Here is a 19,950-nt window from a genome sequence, read left to right on the forward strand (position 1 = left end):
TGGCCATATGAGCTCTTCTGATCACCTTTTAGTCGCAGATACCATCGTCACTTATTTAAGATACCAAGTAAACCAACAACTTGCCTCAAGATCGTGCAATTCATTGATTCTCTTAATTTTACCAGGAAGATCGACATGCATAATCTTCGTCTCATTTCTATTGATCATAAGGTATGGATCTGGATCCTGAAAATGGACTCATTACTGGCATACTCAATCTTTTGTAGCAGAACCGAAATTCATTTTCCACAGACACTTAACCTAATATAGTCATGTCATCTGCAAAACTGAGTTTATTGATTAGTTGGCCACCAACTTGGACATCACCCTCACAACCTTCCAATACTCATTGTCTATTCACAGATCTCAGTGAACAGTTGCACTCCTCGTTCAACTATAAAAGGATTACGTGTTGTGGTATCCTCTTTTCTCATAACTCTGAACATTTTACTCCAGTTGAAGAAATCAAAAGCCTTTGCGAATGCGAAGTCAATAAAGCGCAAAGCCTTAAAGAGTATACAGACGCCGCACCCACTGTATTCTTTATTAATCGGCACACGTTGAGAATTTGCTACTGAGTACCCATCTATATGTCTCGCATGGTTGTTAAAGTTGTGAAGTGATTATTCATGAATAAAAGAAACAGAGTGGGTCAATTTGATGGACACAGCAGTTAAAACACTGTGGTGCGGAAGACTGGCGATATTCTGCTTAATTTAAGATCTGATCGGAATGAGGAAGATGGATCGGTACCTCGGATGTACAGTATATGTATTGCTGTTTCTACCATCCTTAGCAGGACTGATGCATATGCACGGGGATGTAATCAAAGAGTAAACATATCGAAAGCTGCCACGAAAAGCGGACTTACTGTGTTGCGTGCCGTTAAGCCTGAGGACACCACGTATATATGACCCTTCGAAATCTTAAGTTTTTCAAATAGATAAGACGGCTGTTAATCGCGAATGACTCCAAAAAGCAATGATGCAAAGTGCAAGGTAGGTCTGGCAGACATATTTAATAGGTTATAACGGTTTAAAAATGGTGTGATGTGAGAACGGCAAGAAACAGAAAAGAAAAGCATTTTGAATGCGTTGAATTAATACCGAGGTACTCGCCAGCATCTACCCCCCAAAGGCGATATCAGTGTAGCTCAATTTAGACAGAATAAAGTGTGGCAAAAATGTTTATGCGTAAATCGACGTGAATAAAATCACGGACGCGATATAATACTTTAAGCCTATAAAACAGTTTAAAACAATTGCTGACAACTTGACTGTCCCAACATATTTAAACTAGATTATTTCACACCAGGCGCGATATAAACGCACCAGAGAATGATAAGAAGAATAAAAACCACTTTGCAAACAAACAAACAGAGTTCATTTTGACTCAATATCTGCTTCATAAATCGAAATGAACGGTAAGAAAAGGTGCCTTGAATATCACATCACTTGTTTTGGATTTGACGGTTCGAAGTGGGAGCCTGATTTGATACATCTATTGAATGTCCAATTAGCATAAAAAAAAGGAGTGTGGTCAAGTTGTAGATGGATTCTATTTTACATTCTGATTTGTGATTATACATATAAAAATAGCGTGATTCTCCCTTGGCTGGGGAGGGCTGCCGGACATGAAGTGGGTGCACCCAGAGATGGACATGTCAACAGTGGTCTTAATGGATAAGCGAATAGATTTAAAGCAAATACTTAACATAGTAGATTACTGCGAGTAATATACAGTAAAGAGAAGTAGTGGGAATTTAGGTTACATACACCCGTTCGGATAAGACGGCCGCATTTGTCTGTGTGGTAACTATCATTGCATACAAAAACGTATGTTCTTTTCGATCACGCGGTCGTCGCAGTGTTCAAAACAGTTACAGTTGTTTACGTCTGCTGTAGTAATAGTTGTGACACTTGAAGTGGTGAAATAGGTTATTAGGTTAATAACGATGTCAAAAGAGTAAAGTGACAAAGTGACAGAGCGAATCACAGATGGTAGTTATAGATGGGATAGACCTATCGCGAACGGAGTTCCCACTGTTTAATAATACCGATATTTGATATCAGATCGCATTGCCACTCTCTGACACATGGGCCGCATGACGCGGTCTCTTCTCGTGACCTAAATTGCAACTAGGGACTGCTCGGAGCAATCTAGAACCGTACGCGCGGGAGTGTAGGAAATAACATTGGTCATGGGTTGACGGAGAGACCAGTAATGGACCAGATATGACAGGTCGCAGCCGTGATCCCACTCAGCTCAGCTCAGACATCGATGGACGCTCACACCAGTTTCAGGATCCTGCTTTCAATCAGTTTAGCACGGAAATTGATCAGTATTCAGATCAGTCTTAGGATCCTGTTATTAGTTGGCTCAACACAAACATTGATGAATGCTCAGACCAGACTCAGAATCCTGTTCTTTATCAGCTCAAGACAGATCACTCACAACTCAACTCAGACCAGATGCACGATTGGATCGATCTCAGAAACGCAGTGTCTCAGCACATTTCTGTAACGTTATCAGAAATTGCACAAAGTCTCAGGCCGTGCCGATTCACGACGCAAAGGGTGAACCATGCGGTTCGAGAATGGACGGCTCTTATTATCTGATTGTTGATTTATTTATATGTTTGCCTATAGACATCTAATTTCAATTAAGAGTAGCATTTTCTTTCTGGGCGGGAGTGTCGCGAACGTATTGCGAACCAGCTAATATTTGCCAACGTCATGGAGTAGATGGCGTTAGTAGTCACGTTTAAGTAACCGCTTCTAGGTTATTGGGATTTTTTGAGGGAAGTTGAGAGGGTAGATGAGAACGACAGTAGGAAAAAGGAGGTTGTGTGCGAACAAATCGACGCGGCAGTGATATTTGCTTTTAGATCAAGTCAAGAACGTTCTTATGGTGTTATTAGAATAATGATGTGTCTCTGGTATATTGTGACCAACGTTATCAGTACTCAGAGTGAACAGTGATCCAGTGAGGCTAATATGAACTTAAGGTAAACTTTATGTGAGGAATGGGGTCGCTATAAGGGGAGGTTTGGAGGCGACTATTAAGCTCATGAAACCAGGTGGATAATCATGTGATACTCATGTTATATGTAGGTAATAAAGTCGGACACCAGCACAACTCATATCGTCATCTCACTAACATCCAGGCCTCATAGGTATGTAGTACATTTACATATCGCTTTCCAGTATCCGTAAAAGCATTAGCTCATTCGATAGGTTAATAAGTATGGTGAGCTTGACGACATAGGTACAACTGAAAATGCATCCAATTCCCTTGGAAGATATGTTTAGCGTAAAACTGACATTTTATGTTTTCGGAAGGCCTGAAGAGATAATGGTAAATGTAGTAGAGGTCATACTCATTTGTTATTTATATTATGATCACCTTTATGCGTTCACAAATAATCAGCAAGATGCTCTTGAACATCATATCAGAGGAGCAATTCTTGAAACTGTACCCAGAAAAAAGGTTTAGTTTCGTTCCGCGTCTTAACTACGCTTATGACGTCCGTGGCGCAAGCTTGAATGCTGACACCAGAGTTAATACCTAGAGTATCGTACCGTACGTTCACTCCTCATAGATGGGTGTCACAAACTCTAGGCTTACCAGCTTCATGAGCCCAGTCGATCAGTGAGGTGACCTTTGAGTTGATCGCGGAGGCGCAGCTGTTGAATCTTCCACCAGCATCTAGGCCCAAGGTCTCGTACCGCGCCTTCACTCCGCATAGAAGAGCCGTGGCGCAAGCAGATGATTCGCCAGTTTGAGCATCCACATTGTATGTCTGTTCAGAAAGATAAATTTAACACATTGAGAGCCGGGAACCCGCTCGACGGTTCGCTGGTTCGAGCGTAGCGCTACAAAAACGTTACGAGCGTAGTCGATAACACGTGTTTTCCACTTTTGTACTGAAAAGCTTCTACGAATAGAGAACTCACCTAGTGGTTTGCTGGCAGTGAGTGTGTAAATTAACAATGCCAAACATAACCGTAAAACGAGGTTGCTTTGATTTCGATACTATATTGTTATGCGGAATTTTTCGCACTAGGTTAATATGAATGAATTTATAGTAATTTAAAAATATATCAGCTTGAGTAAATGACGAATAATATTAATTTTGTGGCTATTTTTAAAACTATCAAAGTAACCCCTTTTTTTCACGGTACATCTAAGTATAAGGGTGTACAATGTATTCATTCAATACTTTTGATTACTTAATATATGTATGAAACTATAATCAATTATGGTTAGCTGTAACTAATCAAAACTTAATGTATGCTAACAACTAAAAGCTAACCTAGTTCGTAGAACATAAGTTGTCTCAAAGTTTCGACCTCGCAAAGTCATTTAACACCGTAAATGGCTTCAGAATTATATAAGTATAAGCACTTTAGATCTAGCCAATAACTATAAAACAAGTTTGTCGATAAAAGTGTTATTGAATCATAAACCCATTGCCGATATTGCTGGGTGGGTCAGCCAGCAGGCTGTATCGATGCGAACAGCAGCGAAAATATTAAACGTTTACTTTTTGTCATCTGGAGATAATCGGTTAAAGATACTAAATATTTTCTCTACACGCATATCATACACCCTCCTTTCTCTATCTTCATGTATTATATGTGTTTCCATAGTACAATAAATGTATTTATTCTGAGGTTGTGCAATAAAGATGTGTTTTATTGTATTACTATATTGAAAACCCTCTATGATGCATTCAGAAACGCAAATTACGACCAATAAAAATAAACTGTATTAATACAACAAGTTTCTTATCTGTGATAAGATGATATAATTATTAATTATATTCAAATTTTGAACATTCGAAAACCAAAGAAATTTGATTTGACCGCTATTCTAATATCAGTCGAGACGACGTTTTATTCGAAAAAAAGAGTCAAATGCAAAGCATTTTATTTTTGACACATCTCGCATGTTAAATCCTGACCAGTAATATATGATCACGCGCCATATTGCGGAATTTCGTTGGAACTAAATTTTTCATACTAAACTGACCTGTCAGCCTTTACATGAAAATAACAGAGCCCTCTTGACAATGATCATATATTTCTGATCGGGCTTTACTAGAAATGGAACGATATGGCAGTTGGGGTCAACTTTAGTTTGTCTCCAAAAAAAACTACGGCTGCGTGACATGCGTAAAAATAATTTTCATTTACCGTTTTACTGCCAGTTGACTTAAGTTTATCTTGTAATAATAATAATAAGCGAGGTGTGCAATCTCAAGAATTATTTCCTTAACAACGAGTGTGGGATGCATCGTGATGTGGTGGCAGTAGACAGGAACCTCACGCCGCTCTCCTTGGCAAACGAGAACTGGCGCAAACCTGTGGTTTAGTACTACTGCGGATCGCAAGGCGGCATGGGAGAGTAAGATACTACACGGGTGGTTCTACAAGGCCCTCACGGGACCTGACGTAGACCTCGCGTCGGTGAACTGGTTACGATTCTGGGACCTCTTCGGAGAAACCGAGGGTTTTGCATGTGCGATTGTGGACGAAGTTATGATGACGAACAACTATCGGAAATATATCCTAAAGGACGGTACGGTCGACATTTGTCGGGCATGCCGCCGTCTCGGAGAGTCACTCAGGCATATCATTTCCGGTTGTTCTCATCTTGCTAACGGCGAGTACTTGCACAGACATAATCTCGTAGCCAGGATTATTCATCAGCAACTTGCTCTTCTATACGACCTTGTGGACCGCGAAGTACCGTACTACAAGTACTCACCTGTACCAGTTCTCGAAAATGGTCGTGCCACGCTCTATTGGGATCGATCTATTATCATAGACAGGACTATTGTAGCCAATAAGCCTGAGATCGTGATAATAGATCGATCGCAACGCCGGGCCGTGCTCATCGACATCACCATCCCCCATGATGAGAATCTCGTGAAAGCCGAGAAGGACAAGTCCAGTAAGTACCTAGACTTGGCTCACGAGATAACCGCCATGTGGGATGTTGATTCAACGATCATTGTCCCGATAGTCGTTTCAGCGAACGGTCTCATAGCGAAGAGTTTCGACCAACACCTCGAGAGACTCGCTAGGTGGTTGGATCGAGGGTCAGATGCAGAAGGCGGTGATCTTGGACACGGCGCGGATAGTCCGGCGGTTCCTCTCTCTGCGGCCCTGACCACCGGCAGCTTGGGCCTTGCTCCGCTGCTGGCAGCAGCCTAGGTTAGGTTTTTTATAATCTGTTTATATCGTTTGTATTTTTTTGTGTTTTTACATTTTACTTTTATACACATATTGTAAAAAACTAACGTAAGAAAAAAAAATGAAATAAAGGGAATAATAATAATATTCTTTATTGTGCACTTCTAGAGAAAAGCTCATATTACAAACAAAGACAGGACTTAAATGAGTAATTAGCAGATATCTATAAAATAATTTGTTTTGTTGTTTATAAACTAACTATAGCAAAACTTCGTGGAAAATGATCAAGATATAAAAGAATCTTCTCTATTGCATCAAGATTATATTGATATAATCGTGATGCAATAGAGAGCTTTTCAGTCGAGTACCGTGTTTAGGCGACGAAGCTTACTAAGTTTCCTAAGTAAGGTACGAGATTGAAAAGCTTGATTTATCACTATTTTATACAATACTTTTTCTACGAGTCATCTAAAATAATACTTTTTTACTATAAAACCTAAATAATTAATGAAAATTGGTAACTATCTTGGTAGACAAAAATGTAGTACAATAATACATTGTACAACGAGAAGGGTAAGTGAAATTTTGGAAGCGAGGGTGGTAATTCCTGACAGCTGCAGGCTGGAGGGAATTAAAGAGCTGAGTTTGCAATATTCTTACCCCCGGAGTTAGACACAATGTTTTTCATCACACTTGCGAAGAAAAACCTAAATTGTAAGCGGAATTATTCTTAAATACGGTGACATATCAAATATTCGTCCGCCATATTGTCATTTGTTGACAGGTTAGGCATCAAAAAGACAGACCTAATTGGCATTCAGCCACGATTGAAAATAATGTAAAAATATTTTAAACGGCTATTAAATTAATCAAATAAAACATTTTTAAACATAAACAAATATATTAAATTATTAACGGTAGTATTTTTAAAGTAAAAATCATTTACTCTACCTGGTTTGTATGAATTAGTAACATAATTTAAAAAAATGTTATAACTCCCTAGGGAGTTGTAGCTTTTTTCACAATCCATAACTCCCATTGGAACAATATAGGCCTTTGTCCTTCAGTACACCTGCATGAAATAAGATCTTCTTCGAGCAAGTGTGGTGAAAAAGACATTTAAACACGCGACCCCGCGTCCCGCTACTACCGAAATGTTACTTTGTTGATTACACTGAGGAAATTTATTCGTGGTTATAATTAGAAATGTTTACTGTTTATTATTTGCACGAATACGTATCCGTAAACAAACATAGCGTTATAACACTAATTACAGTGAACCAACTAATGTTATGACTGAAATGGTACCCTGTGTGGGGTTGGGCAAGGGGGAAATTTGCCGCTTTCTGGGAAATAATTTTATAATACTGTGTAATTGTGAAGAATAACAATATTACTATTATATCTGATTCTGCAGGCTCTTTTTGATTCCATTAATCCGACTAAAAATATCCCTATGCTATTTAATGACATAAATGAATAATGTCACTATATTTTAGACAGTTGGGTATTTTGAGGGGGAAAATTTTGTTAATACGTACTATAATGGCTCTCGATCTGAAAAAAGAACTGTATCGTCAAAAATATATTTAATTAATATAATTATTGAACCTGTAGAAAGTTTCACAAAAATCAAAATCAATCTTCTCTGCATTTACAAGAGATCAGACATGAAACGGAGATACTTCGCTCACGATTTGCGTTCAGTAAAAATGTGTTGTGTAACAGCTATCATATCAGTGTATATAGGCAAACCTTGGCTAAGGCGACCGCTGGAAACGTGTCCCAGGCTAAGTCGGTGTCTTCTCCCGTCTGACCTCTGCGCTGGCCGCGCAGTATCCTGGCCGCAGTGGCCGTCGTCAGGCTCATGCCATCGCCGACCACCAGGATCACGTTCCTGTCACAAGTTATGAGGTTATTTATCTAATAAAATAATAATTTTCAAGCAACCAAGGCCTAGATACATACATACGTACAATAGACTCAATAGAGTATAATAAGATCCTTCTTTTTGCTGTTTTTATATATCTTGCTATTAAATATCAGCTACTCTTTTCGATGAAATCAACAGAACGTACCGCACCATACATTCACTCTAACTACAAATTCACGCTCCAAACAGTGAGTCTTTATAAATAACTAAAAGTATACCTCAGACTAACATTTAAATAATAATAATTATAAAACAAAAATATATTTTTGCAATGGAACAGTCTTCTGCTGCGACACCTGTTTCGGTATATGATAATGTCTCCATAATTACTATCTATCACTGCCAAAAGTCTACGACGAGTTAATAAGTAACCTAAGTGTGATTAAAATTAAATGAAATTATTTTTATTTTCCTCATTCGGCCAAAGGTCTGTGCGCTGTGATAAAAAGTGGTTCAATGATATTTTGGCATACGCCGCGCCGCGCCTCTAGCTGGGGTGCGGGTCGGAGTGAAATGACAAGAAAACACACGTTCAGTGTAGGCGGATGGGGCGTGCTTGATTGATTGTCTGGGCGATTAACGCACTTCTGAACAGCGTGGCCAATTTAAATATATAGAAATACTTATAGGTATAGCATTCCGTCTTTACTTTTAAGGTTTATTTGAACGACTGTATATTTAGCATACGAATATTTAAACAATAGAAATATGTGCAATCGGTTGAGATCTTGCTATTAACCGTTAATAATGCCTAAAGTATAATATGATTTTAAGTTTGACATTTTCTCTAAGATTTACGATTTTACAAGTACATAAAAACAAATCAAGCATTAATTTTAGCATTTTAGTTAATGTTAATCAAGCGCTAATAAATCGCCAAAAAATTCTATAAATGACTGTAATTTCATATCCAATAAGTGAAACGAGTTGAAATTAAACAGCAAAGTAATTATAAATAATTAATATGCTGATTAGATTGTATAAAATATTCGTGGTCATATTTAGAAATGTTTACTGAGGTGTATTATTATTAGCACGAAAACCTATCCGTAAACATAGTGTTAAAACCCGAGTAAACTAACTATTATTATGATTTAAATTATAACTTTTGCAATCGTTTAGTTAAGATAAATTTGGTCGCGTTCTGGGAAAGCTATTAAAATACGGTAAGAAAAACAATCTAATCGGGTGCATTAAGGTTACAATTTGCATCTTGCAAAGTAAAATGAGCTATAGTTTCACAGAGAACTTATTCGCTGTTTAAACATAGAATCTCATTATGTAATAAAACATAGAACATATAGGGGAGGATGGGTACGGCTCTAAAAAATTTTACTTTCATCGCTCATACAGTTGAAATTACAGCTCAAACATTCAAATAAAACATTATATACTGAAGAATACTCTTTCGAGTTTATGTAAAAAGTAAATTGAAGAACCTATTTGCAGTAGTATTCCGTCAGACGACTGAATGACTCTTCCAATTTGTGTGCCATTGCTACAACCGTCCTCATGCCGTGGTCCGTTGTAACATATCCAAATAAAACCCAATGCATGTAATTGCGTTTAAATTCCTTCCCTAAAACATCACATGCAACAATTCAAACACCGTATCATCATTTACATTAAAGTGCATGTTTTAATACTATAGTTTTATTTTAAGCAGTCATAACCTTCGTAAGGCGTCGTCTACGTGTTCAAGTACAAATTAAAACTTAGTTTTTAACCAGAATATCATTAAAATTTTTCTAAATTCATGACGTTTGTTAGTCGTATACCTCGAAATCAAAAAATCCTTGTAGATTTTCACCTATTCGCGTTTCACCGTGATAGCGTATTTTACTGTAGCGTGTAATATCGGTGGTATATTGTTTAAGAGGGCGTGTTAGAGGTTTAGTTTATGTCAAGTACTTTAAACCTTCTTACTGTAATCCTGGCCGACGGTGTATGACTTGACAATGTGTTTGACATTGTTGTTTACTTTCGATTCTTGTTTCTTGTGCTAATAAACTCTGCTGTATATTTTGTTATAAAATATGTGTTTAAATTAACCCATACAATATATATTTTGTTACTCGCATATATTTTAATAGAATTTTGTAACAGTAGCAAATTTTAATGTAGCATGTATTTTCAATAGCCTAGTCAGTTAACAGCATATATTTTCAATAGGTGTTTACAACAGTAGCAAATTTTGATGTAGCATGTATTATCAATAGCCTATTTAGTTAGCCGCAAAAAAAATTAGTTGCATTTTACCTGGGTCGCATATTGCTGTAGTGTTTTGTATTCATCGTAAAATAAATTGGCTATATCACTGGGATAAAATAAAAATACGGTCGCTTATTGACCTCATTGTTACAGCTATACATTAACTAGCTTTGGAGAATTTGTTATTTAGGAAATCTACCTCTAAGGTTACATGTGTCACACTCAAAACCAGGAGATAAACTACAAGTGCGAAATGCATTTACAAAACAAAACTATAGAGGTATAGTGCTTAAAGGAAATGTCGCGATATGTAATAACGCATTATAAACAAATGTATCGAGGTGAAAAGCGACTACAGTGAAGAAAGGCAGGGAAGTAAATATACTATGAATTTTATACACCATTGTAATTGGCGACCAGAAATCATACTACAAGAAAAAAAATCTGTTTAGAAATGATGAGATCGCGGTGAAACGCGAATAGGTGAAAGCTACAAGGAATTTTTGATTTCGAGGTACACGACTAACAAACAATTCATAAACACACAAAAAAACCCTGGATCTGAACAAGTTATTACGAAATTCCCGACTTCTTTGTTTTGCGAAGTCTAATCGATATTTCTTTTTTCTCGAACAATAAAGTGTTTACTTACTTATTTGCCAGTTTCCCTAGGAAGAGCTTTAGGATAAGGTCTGATTTCCTTCAGTTAAAAACAAAGATTTAGGTAATGGTATAAGACGACTGTATGATTATTTAGTTTCTAAACATTTACATAGTTTTCCACAGGAGGTAACAACTCATAATTTGCATCAAGCTACTTTGCCACACTTGTGAATAAAATGCAAGATAATGAGAATCAGTTTTAAAATAATAGGAATAGCCTTTACGAATGGGTGCGGTGAAAATAGTTTAAGAGATAAAAAATACTTACTTCGCTATAGGTTTCTTGTCGGAAGCGTACTGCAGCCTTTTCTGCAGCGTTTCTTGCGCCTGCGTGTACCAGTAATGGCGATCTGGAGCAGAACAAATTATTAAAGAACGATGGCTAAACTATGTTTGATTCCAGGAAGGAACACTGGATTACTAACGACTTTCCGAGCATAGTTTAAATTGAAAAAGAATTTTAAAGGAATGCGGGTTTACATTTTGGTTAATTTTGAAGCATAATCACATTTTATAAAAACTAAACAACATCTTTTGTACTGTTACATTATTTAAGAGGAAAGGCCAGCTGAGCCCCTTTTTGATTTGAGAATTTTAGGTGAATATCTCTATCTGGCTGACGGGGCACTGCAGCTTCGTCAAAAAATCCGACGAAAAATCTGAGAAATTGGGATTTCGTTCTTAACGTTTTCCTCCTCCAAAAACTTAAGCAATCGTAACGAATTTTTGGAGATGGAATGAGAAAGAAATTATTTGTGTCTGACTGTTTTGGTTATGTGTGCTAGGCGTCTGTCTACGGCATATTTATTTGGCCGTTTTTAGCACTGTTTAAAGTAACATAGTCCTTATGAAAACAAGAATATCAAAAAAATAAAACGTACAGACACAGGTACCGGTAATATTTGAACTCATAAAAAAGTTCATCTAGGGCCAAAATCCAGATAAGAAAATGACGAGAACGTTCGTATGGAAAATTACCACTATTTTTTCCTCTTCATTCACTACACTAATTAATTAGGCTCATTAAAGACAACAATACATTATAAACAAACTTGACTACATATTGTATATTCGCTTTACCGTCTTTATTACATATTATTACTCTCGGTTATATCCTAAAGTACGGGTTCACATGTTATAAGTATTTAGGGTAGAATTCTATTAGAAATCAGAGAAAACATTTTTGGTTTCCCAATCAAACCACGGCAAATCGTTTATAAATAAATTTGAAAAAAATGATTGATAAAATAACATAAACGTTATATCAGCATGAAACATAATTTTTAGGGTTCCGTACCTCGAAAGGAAAAAACGGAACCTTATAGGATACTTTGTTGGCCGTCCGTCCATCTGTTTGTCTATCAAGACCCTGTTTCTCAGGAACGCGTGGAGGTGCCCAGCTGGAATTTATATCAAACTGTCCCTTAGAGCTGTGAAAAAATCAAACTTCTAAGCCAACGCAATCAAAAGATACAGCCGTTTATGCCGGAAATTTCCGCAAATTTTCGACACTCGCAAGGGAATCAAAACCTACAGGCCGGCATCCCGTGAACTCGGAATCTTGAAATTTGGTACGTCTTATAGCACAGATAAAGGAAAATTTCCGAAAACCGTAAATTTTTAGTTACATCATATAATAAAAATATTTTTATAATTCATACGACTCGATTGTCGTGATGAGTGAACTTTTAAGTACTTAAGTATATACCTACAGGTTTGTACGGAACCCTCGGTGCACGAGTCCGACCCGCACTTGGTTTTTTATCCTACAGGATGTAACAAAAATTGCGGGGATCCGTTTAAGGGCATATTCGGTGTCGTAAGTAGAGGAAAACATTTTATGACGCGAATACATTTTTTTTCCATGGGGCAGGTCTTCCAAGTCGGCCAACTCTCCATACAAAGGGCAATTTTTTTTTTTTGTATGATTTTTTTTCTACTTTTTCCTTATTAGAACACGATACCATGCCCTTAAACGGATTCCTACTATTTTTGTTAAGCTATGGTTGCCTTTTATCGTAAAGAAACGGCTAGTATGCGTTGGAATCTTTGTGGTTCCTATACTATTCCCACCAATTCCCACCACTAGTGAGTATTGTATTCTTTGCCCCCTCGACCGTGGCTACGGTCACTAATTAATTTTGAGGTGTGTACAAAATTGATTAAGTAAATTGATGTAATCTTAAATCGCCATCCGACTGTAACCTTAACTTTACCTGCTACTCGTACTTATTTAGCCGATATGCAATTTAAATTCTAATGTGTTATTTCTGTTTGAAAACTGATAAATGACATTCAGTCAACTCCGCCCAATTACTACCCCATGGTTGGTAGACCACGCTAGACTACCTCTTGCGTGTTTGGGGCCAAATGGCAGCAAAGTCCAGCCAAAAATGTAATCAGGATTTGACCGCTGAATATCTTTTTTTTTTGTTTCTTGAAATAATGTTCAGTCATTGACGTCATTCTATATATTTTTACCCATTTGCTTGGTCTGAAATCTTCTTCCTCGCGTTGTCTCGGCATATTGCCACGGTTCATGGGAGCCTGGGGTTCGCTTGACAACTAATCCCAAAATTTGGCGTAGGCACAAGTTTCCACGAAAGCAACGGCCATCTGACCTTCCAACGCAGAGGCGTTGGTGGAATTAATCCGGTTTCCTCAAGATGTTTTCCTTCACCGAAAAGCGACTGGTAAATATCAAATGATATTTCGTACATAACGTACGTTTCCGAAAAACTCATTGGTACGAGCCGGGGATTGAACTCGTCACCTCCTGATTGCAAGTCGCAAGCTCTTACCGCTTGACCACCAGCACTTCCTTGCTTGGTTTGAAATATGCATTAGGGTATTTATAAGAAGAACCAGCATACAAAGTATCATAACAACCGATGTAGCAGTTACGAAGAAATTAACAATTTACGATTTTTTACTTTGGAGCAGCCTGTATGTGTTAGTAGCACCTGGGGTAATACATCCTCATAGAATAGTATGGAACCTTCTGCGACATTTTAGTTATCTTTTTTTTTATGACACTAATAAGATTCTGACTTTTGACAAATGTCATCATTGCCAAACATTTTCGAACAAATTGTTAAAAACACTGCTAATAATAATTAAAACAGTATATTTCTTTTTGTTGTCGACTATTGGAAATAACTTTTGTTTAAAAATCTTCTTCTTTTTTCATCGTTTGTTCTAATCAAAAAATATTAACCTTAGAGCATTCTTGAGAAGCAACCCAACGTGGGATTTTAGGGTTTGTCCACACTGTATCCATTTTTTCGATTGTACTCAAAATGATTAAAGTGAAATCCATATTTATTGTTCCGTCTTATGAAAGGAGAAAAGCCTCACGTTATCGAAATGATTAGTGTATTTCACATTTCAGGATACATTCAGTACCGTATTTAGGAAAACGCGCGCAATAATAGGAACTTATAAATGTATTTGGCACTTGACAGAAACCATTTGGATATAAATCGAGGTCATGCATTTGTGAACATGCCAAATCTTTATGAAAACAGACATCTGTTTCCTTACACGAGAAGTAAAACCTCATCAAAAATAAGATAAAAATTTTCGTAGGTACATTTCTATCTAGTTTATGATCTTCTGGTATTAAGCCTGTGAGCTAGTTTTGTCTTGCTATTTTAATGCACGGCCCGATTCGAACTTTAAAACACGTTAAACAGTTGCTAAAGATACGATTTCGTTCGAACGATAGATATTAGTTTGAATAGGGTCGACAGTATAGCGTTCTTCGCATTTTTCTATTTCATTACTTTCTTCGACGCACTAAAAAGTTAAGTAAATTACAACTGACAATTCCGATCGACCGTTCACATCCCCGATTTGAATCGAATGTAAATTATACGTGATTGAAAGCGATTGGCAGAAATGTTGGCTGTAATAATCGATCGATAATTTCACTACCGTCTATTTGACAGGATTGACGCATCGATTTACATTACGACACGTTTATAAATAAAGTATATGTATGTATAACATACACCCAGCCGCAAAATTGCATGGCCACTAATGATTAATTTTATGTATAATGCGTCCAGTTTTGCGACTTATTGTACATCTTTTACCATCGCGATTAATAATCTTAGAGCCACTTTAGATTATAGGCCGAGGAATGCCCAATTGAGTGCTGCATAGTTTAGTCACGTGGGGTCACTTCAGTTAAGGTGTCCAAATAGAATGCGCACGCTAATTTGATTTAAGCGATTTACATTGCGCGCATTAAGCGAGTCTTACAAGAGTTGCGATTAATGGGTGTGCAATCTGAAGCAATACGAGTATGCGTGCGCACTTCTTGCTGCATATTCGCTATATCTAGGCGTACCTTAAGCACTTTCGGACAACAAGCCATTGTTGCCTGCATAAAACAGTAACTTTGGATATACCGTATTGGCTATGAGCTATAATTAACTAGACATAATAAGGTGCTGATAATATGATAATGTGACTGTGACTAACTCTATTAAATAGTATTAATATATTGTAGGTACACAGATCATCCCTACCATTATCATATTATATTTAGTAAACAATCTTAAACATACAAATATTGAAAAGATAAAAAAATTGCCTGCGTGGTTTGAGCCTGCATTGATTTATTGATTACTGAAGAACCCTCTTTAAAAACGTACAATATGTAAAAAAAACGTTGTATAGATGGTAAGACATCAAGCCTAAGGTTAGTCATAACTATTCCTATATATCTGTATACGAGTATAATCAATGATTTGTCACCCATAAACAGTTGTATTGAGAAAACAACCAAAGTAAGTACTTACCATAAGGCTCGTTTGCCTCCGTCTTGAGGGGTGCCGGTGACAGAATGCCGGTACTTATCGTGGACATCATAAACACGATGCAGTACCAAGTACTCATGATTCCGCAGCTGCATCGGTACTAGTCTAGACACCTTCTTGAATGAATCCCACAAGTTTCACTCATCTTTTGCGCAGAGCAATCTTGTTCCAGTCACATCTCGTAATCTGCAACAAGAAATACTTAAGTTTATATCCTCCTTTAATGGGCCAGACTGTTTGTGTCGTAAAGTGTAAATTTATAGTAAGAAGAAGAAGCAAAATATAAAGTATGAAGTAAATAATGCAAGCACAATGGTGCACTTAGTTTTTGAAATATGAGACTTTTGTAGCGTTTAAAGTAAAATATGCGTACTGATAGTGTGGTTTACGAAAGTTGTTTGTAACAGAAATAGATTATTCTTTATAAATAAAAATGAAAATGAAAAAATGAAAATGAAAATATTTGATTCAGACACCAAGTATCCATATTTTTGTCTACAAGACTGTGTTATAATGTAACATATTCTCAAAATAAAAACACTGCCTGATAAAAAAGGTCTCTGTGTCAACTGACATGATGATATTTTTGCAGAGTTGGTTCGTTAGGATTTTCTAAAATATAGGTAAAATAATTATTAATACTAAATAAATTCTGTGTGAACGTTAAAATAACCGCACCGCACCTACCTATTCTTTAACCCTTAATAGGGCAGAGATATGAATTTCGAAATAAGACAAGTTCAGTGAGTGATTTAAATATTTAATGTAGCCACAATTAACATGGTAGTAAAAAAATATTTTTCAGGAAACTAGTTTTCATGAAAATCGGGGTGGTAACTATATGACCGTTACCTCTTAATGATTTTTAGGAAGTGGTAAGTATTTTACCGTTGCCCGTTCGTGCTACATGAGGAAATGGTGTCTTCAGACTAGTGAAGCGTTTTCTATCAATTTCTGAAATTTAGTATTTAGTATTTAATCTGTGCTTGACAGAAAGAAGTGGTAAGTATATGACCGGTGCCCTATTAAGGGTTAAAGTAAACTTTTAAAGACGAGTACAGTGCCCATTCTAAATACGGAGCTCGTAATATTATGCAGGTACTTCTTTTACATCATAATTTACATTTTTACAAGGCGAATGACTTGCTTTTAGAAATTTAATTTTTTATATTCTTTATTATAGAAGAATGCAAATTTATATCATTAGAAGCGACTCTTGTTTTAATTTAGGATTTTCATTCTTCTGGGGGGTTGAAGCAAGCTGTGTTCCGTTCCAGAGGAGAGAGAGTTCATTAATGAATTGAATTGAAATTTGGACGCGGTCCCAATGCCCGTTGTACCTAATTGAAGAGTAGTATATTCTATTATTTGCAAGTAAAAAATTAAACTTAGGTTTAATTTTTTTTAATACACATTTACCAATATACATTTTTAGGTTAACATTTATTACATTACTTTGCAGCAGGGATTGTACAACCGGTTTTATTTAATACCTGTAAATAAATTGTCAAACTATTACCGCTATAAAAAGAATACCTATATAACTAGTATAGAGGAATTGTTTTGATTTCGCTTTTGTTTTACCGGTGTATATATATTTTATGGTAGAGGAGGCAAACGAGCAGACGGATCGCCTGATGGTAAGCAATTACCGCTACCCATGGACATTTTCAACACCAGAGGGGTTGTAAGTGCGTTGCCGGCCTTTAAGATGGATATATAGACTATTTACAATATTAAATACCTTTATTCAATACCGCTATTCATTGCACTCGAAAGGTAAGATGTCAGTCAGACACTACTACTAATAATACAAATAGGTGTAATATAACGAACGGTGTAACGATGACCTTCATTTTATTCGAAAAGGAAAAGCCTAGCCAAAGTACATACTTAGTCTGAAATATTCTGACAATTTAGCAATACGGAAAAGCACAACGTATTCGAAGAAACAAAAAAAGGAGTGCATTGATATGTCACTACATGCATTACCGGTAACGGTTTTTAAGGGTAACATGTCAAGTACAGGTATTGTTGTCTAATGGCAAAATCGCTAATAGACACGTATTCACGATATAACGGTATTCACGTTATTTATTATACCGGTAATCAAAGCTTTAGTGAAATAAATAGCGAAATACAACTATAACCGGTTATACCTAATTTAAAACCGGTAGTCAGAATACCGGTAACGATCCCTGCTTTGCAGGTTATTCCCCATATTTTCCCTACGGATATACACAATGCCTGATCGTGCGTTGCCTTGGTCCAACAGTTTTCTACGATCGTGTGTAATTTGTGTACCTGCCTATGCCAGATTGTCGTTCTTCTTGAGAGGCTCATTGTGAGCGATCATGATTATAGTGTAAGTTGTGGTATTTAGCTATCACTAAGCATATGTTGCTTTAAGCTAGCGTTGGCTGTGAATTTATGTTTTAAAATACTCCTGTGCTTTTAACGATACCTACATATACGTAGTCTTCTGTTCTGGATCCTAGCCAAGACGACAACCGTTGGTAGAAAACACCAATCGAAACTTAAATAATGCTTGTAAATAGTCACGTGATTATTCGTAGCATCTGTGATCCCACTACATTATTTTTTTCATTTGGCGTTTATTCTATATGTTGGCGGCCAATCGTCAGATCATGCAGATCGTAACATTCCTGTGTAATGTCTTGATGGTAGCCACATTCAACCAATAGATAGGTAGGATAAGTACGTTAGGTTGCTTCAGATGCCCGAGGGGCAAAATGTCCAGATATACTCAGGGAATGAGATTAAGATTTTGACGTTTCACGATATGCCTCATTATTATTGGTAGGTACGCAGTTGCTATTATCTAGCTAAATAAAGTGTTTTTTTTTTTTTAAGTTTTGTACCAGACTCTGATATTGCAAATTCGTTAAATTCAATGTTTTATTATAATTTGTGAGTTTTGTTGTGCTTAGCATTATTGCAAGACAACATGCTACCTATTACTCGTATTCGTACCTCAAATGACGGTAGCTGGAGCTGGACTATTAAAGCTGTCCCAGGTTTAATGCTAAAAACTTCAAGCACTTTAAATAAATAAGAGTTTATTGATAAAACAGATTACAGAGTAAAACAGTATGAATGACTTAAATTAAAAACTTATCAGTAAAAAATACCCTAAGTCGTGGTCGCTCGATAGGGTGCTGAGAAAGCTAATCAGCTGAGCGAAATATTGGCCAGCCCACTGGTTACCGGAAGCGTCTATAAGGCATTTTGATAGCTCTGTATACAAGGTGAAAAGTAGTGGGCATATTCGGTATCGTACTCTGAGAAGGAAAAGTAGAATAAATATTTGTATGGAGGGTTGGCCGAATTGGACGACCTGGCCCATAGAATATTTGTTTTTTCACGTCTCAAAATTTTTTCTTTGATTTTTTCAAATCAGAACACGATACCGAATATTCCCTTCAACCGAGCCCCAATATTTTTATTACAGCCTGTAGGGGCGAGGCGCGCTGTATAGCGGTCCCAGCTACTGCCGCAATGATGTACTCATACCCTGGCGCTGTCCCAAAAACGTCGCAAACGAGTATGTACGCAGGTATTATCCCAAAAAAGTGACCGACCCATATAACGTCATATATTTTATTCAATTCAATTCAATTCAACAAAAATATTTTAGATTACATGCCCATATTGGGACCGTGCGAAGTGCATGGTGGGGGTAATTAAAGCGATCCCAGCGCATAAGGTGGTAAAAATTAAACTGCGGATAGCGTCTTTAACATTTCGTATAAGTTATATGCAATGAGCGGAATTCTTCATAGCAATAATCAAACTGTCAGAGGGATTGACCTAACTGTTTTATCGACTTATCGATGTTACGGAATAATATCGCATTATATAATTATCGCATAATCAACTTAAAAGATTATTCTGTAACATTTGACCTCTTTGATAAGCAACTTGCATCTCCATATTAAAGTATCTAGAGTCCGAATATTCAAACAAATTTGTCCATCTACTAGATAGAATTCTGGACTACGACATGATGCGCAAATATGCTGATTTTATAGAAAAAAGTGATTACAGCCAAAACACCGTTATCGAGTACTACAAATATGCTCATGTTACTTCAACT

The 19,950-nt window shown here is 36.8% G+C and overlaps 1 protein-coding gene across 1 annotated transcript in view; it reads right to left on the reverse strand.

Moving 5' to 3' along the window:
* Window positions 1-19,950, reverse strand: part of LOC133522862 (alkaline phosphatase-like) — a 181,653-nt gene that overhangs the window by 37,847 nt on the left and 123,856 nt on the right. Inside the window, exons 3-6 of the mRNA XM_061858325.1 lie at window positions 15,816-16,019; window positions 11,276-11,357; window positions 7,956-8,097; window positions 3,628-3,802 (exon numbers count right to left, since the gene is read on the reverse strand). Of these exons, the coding sequence (XP_061714309.1) occupies window positions 3,628-3,802; window positions 7,956-8,097; window positions 11,276-11,357; window positions 15,816-15,912 (496 nt within the window). The 5' untranslated portion in view covers window positions 15,913-16,019. The remainder of the gene's footprint in view (window positions 1-3,627; window positions 3,803-7,955; window positions 8,098-11,275; window positions 11,358-15,815; window positions 16,020-19,950) is intronic.

This window comes from Cydia pomonella, chromosome 11, assembly GCF_033807575.1.
Source record: "Cydia pomonella isolate Wapato2018A chromosome 11, ilCydPomo1, whole genome shotgun sequence".
Taxonomy (NCBI): domain Eukaryota; kingdom Metazoa; phylum Arthropoda; class Insecta; order Lepidoptera; family Tortricidae; genus Cydia; species Cydia pomonella.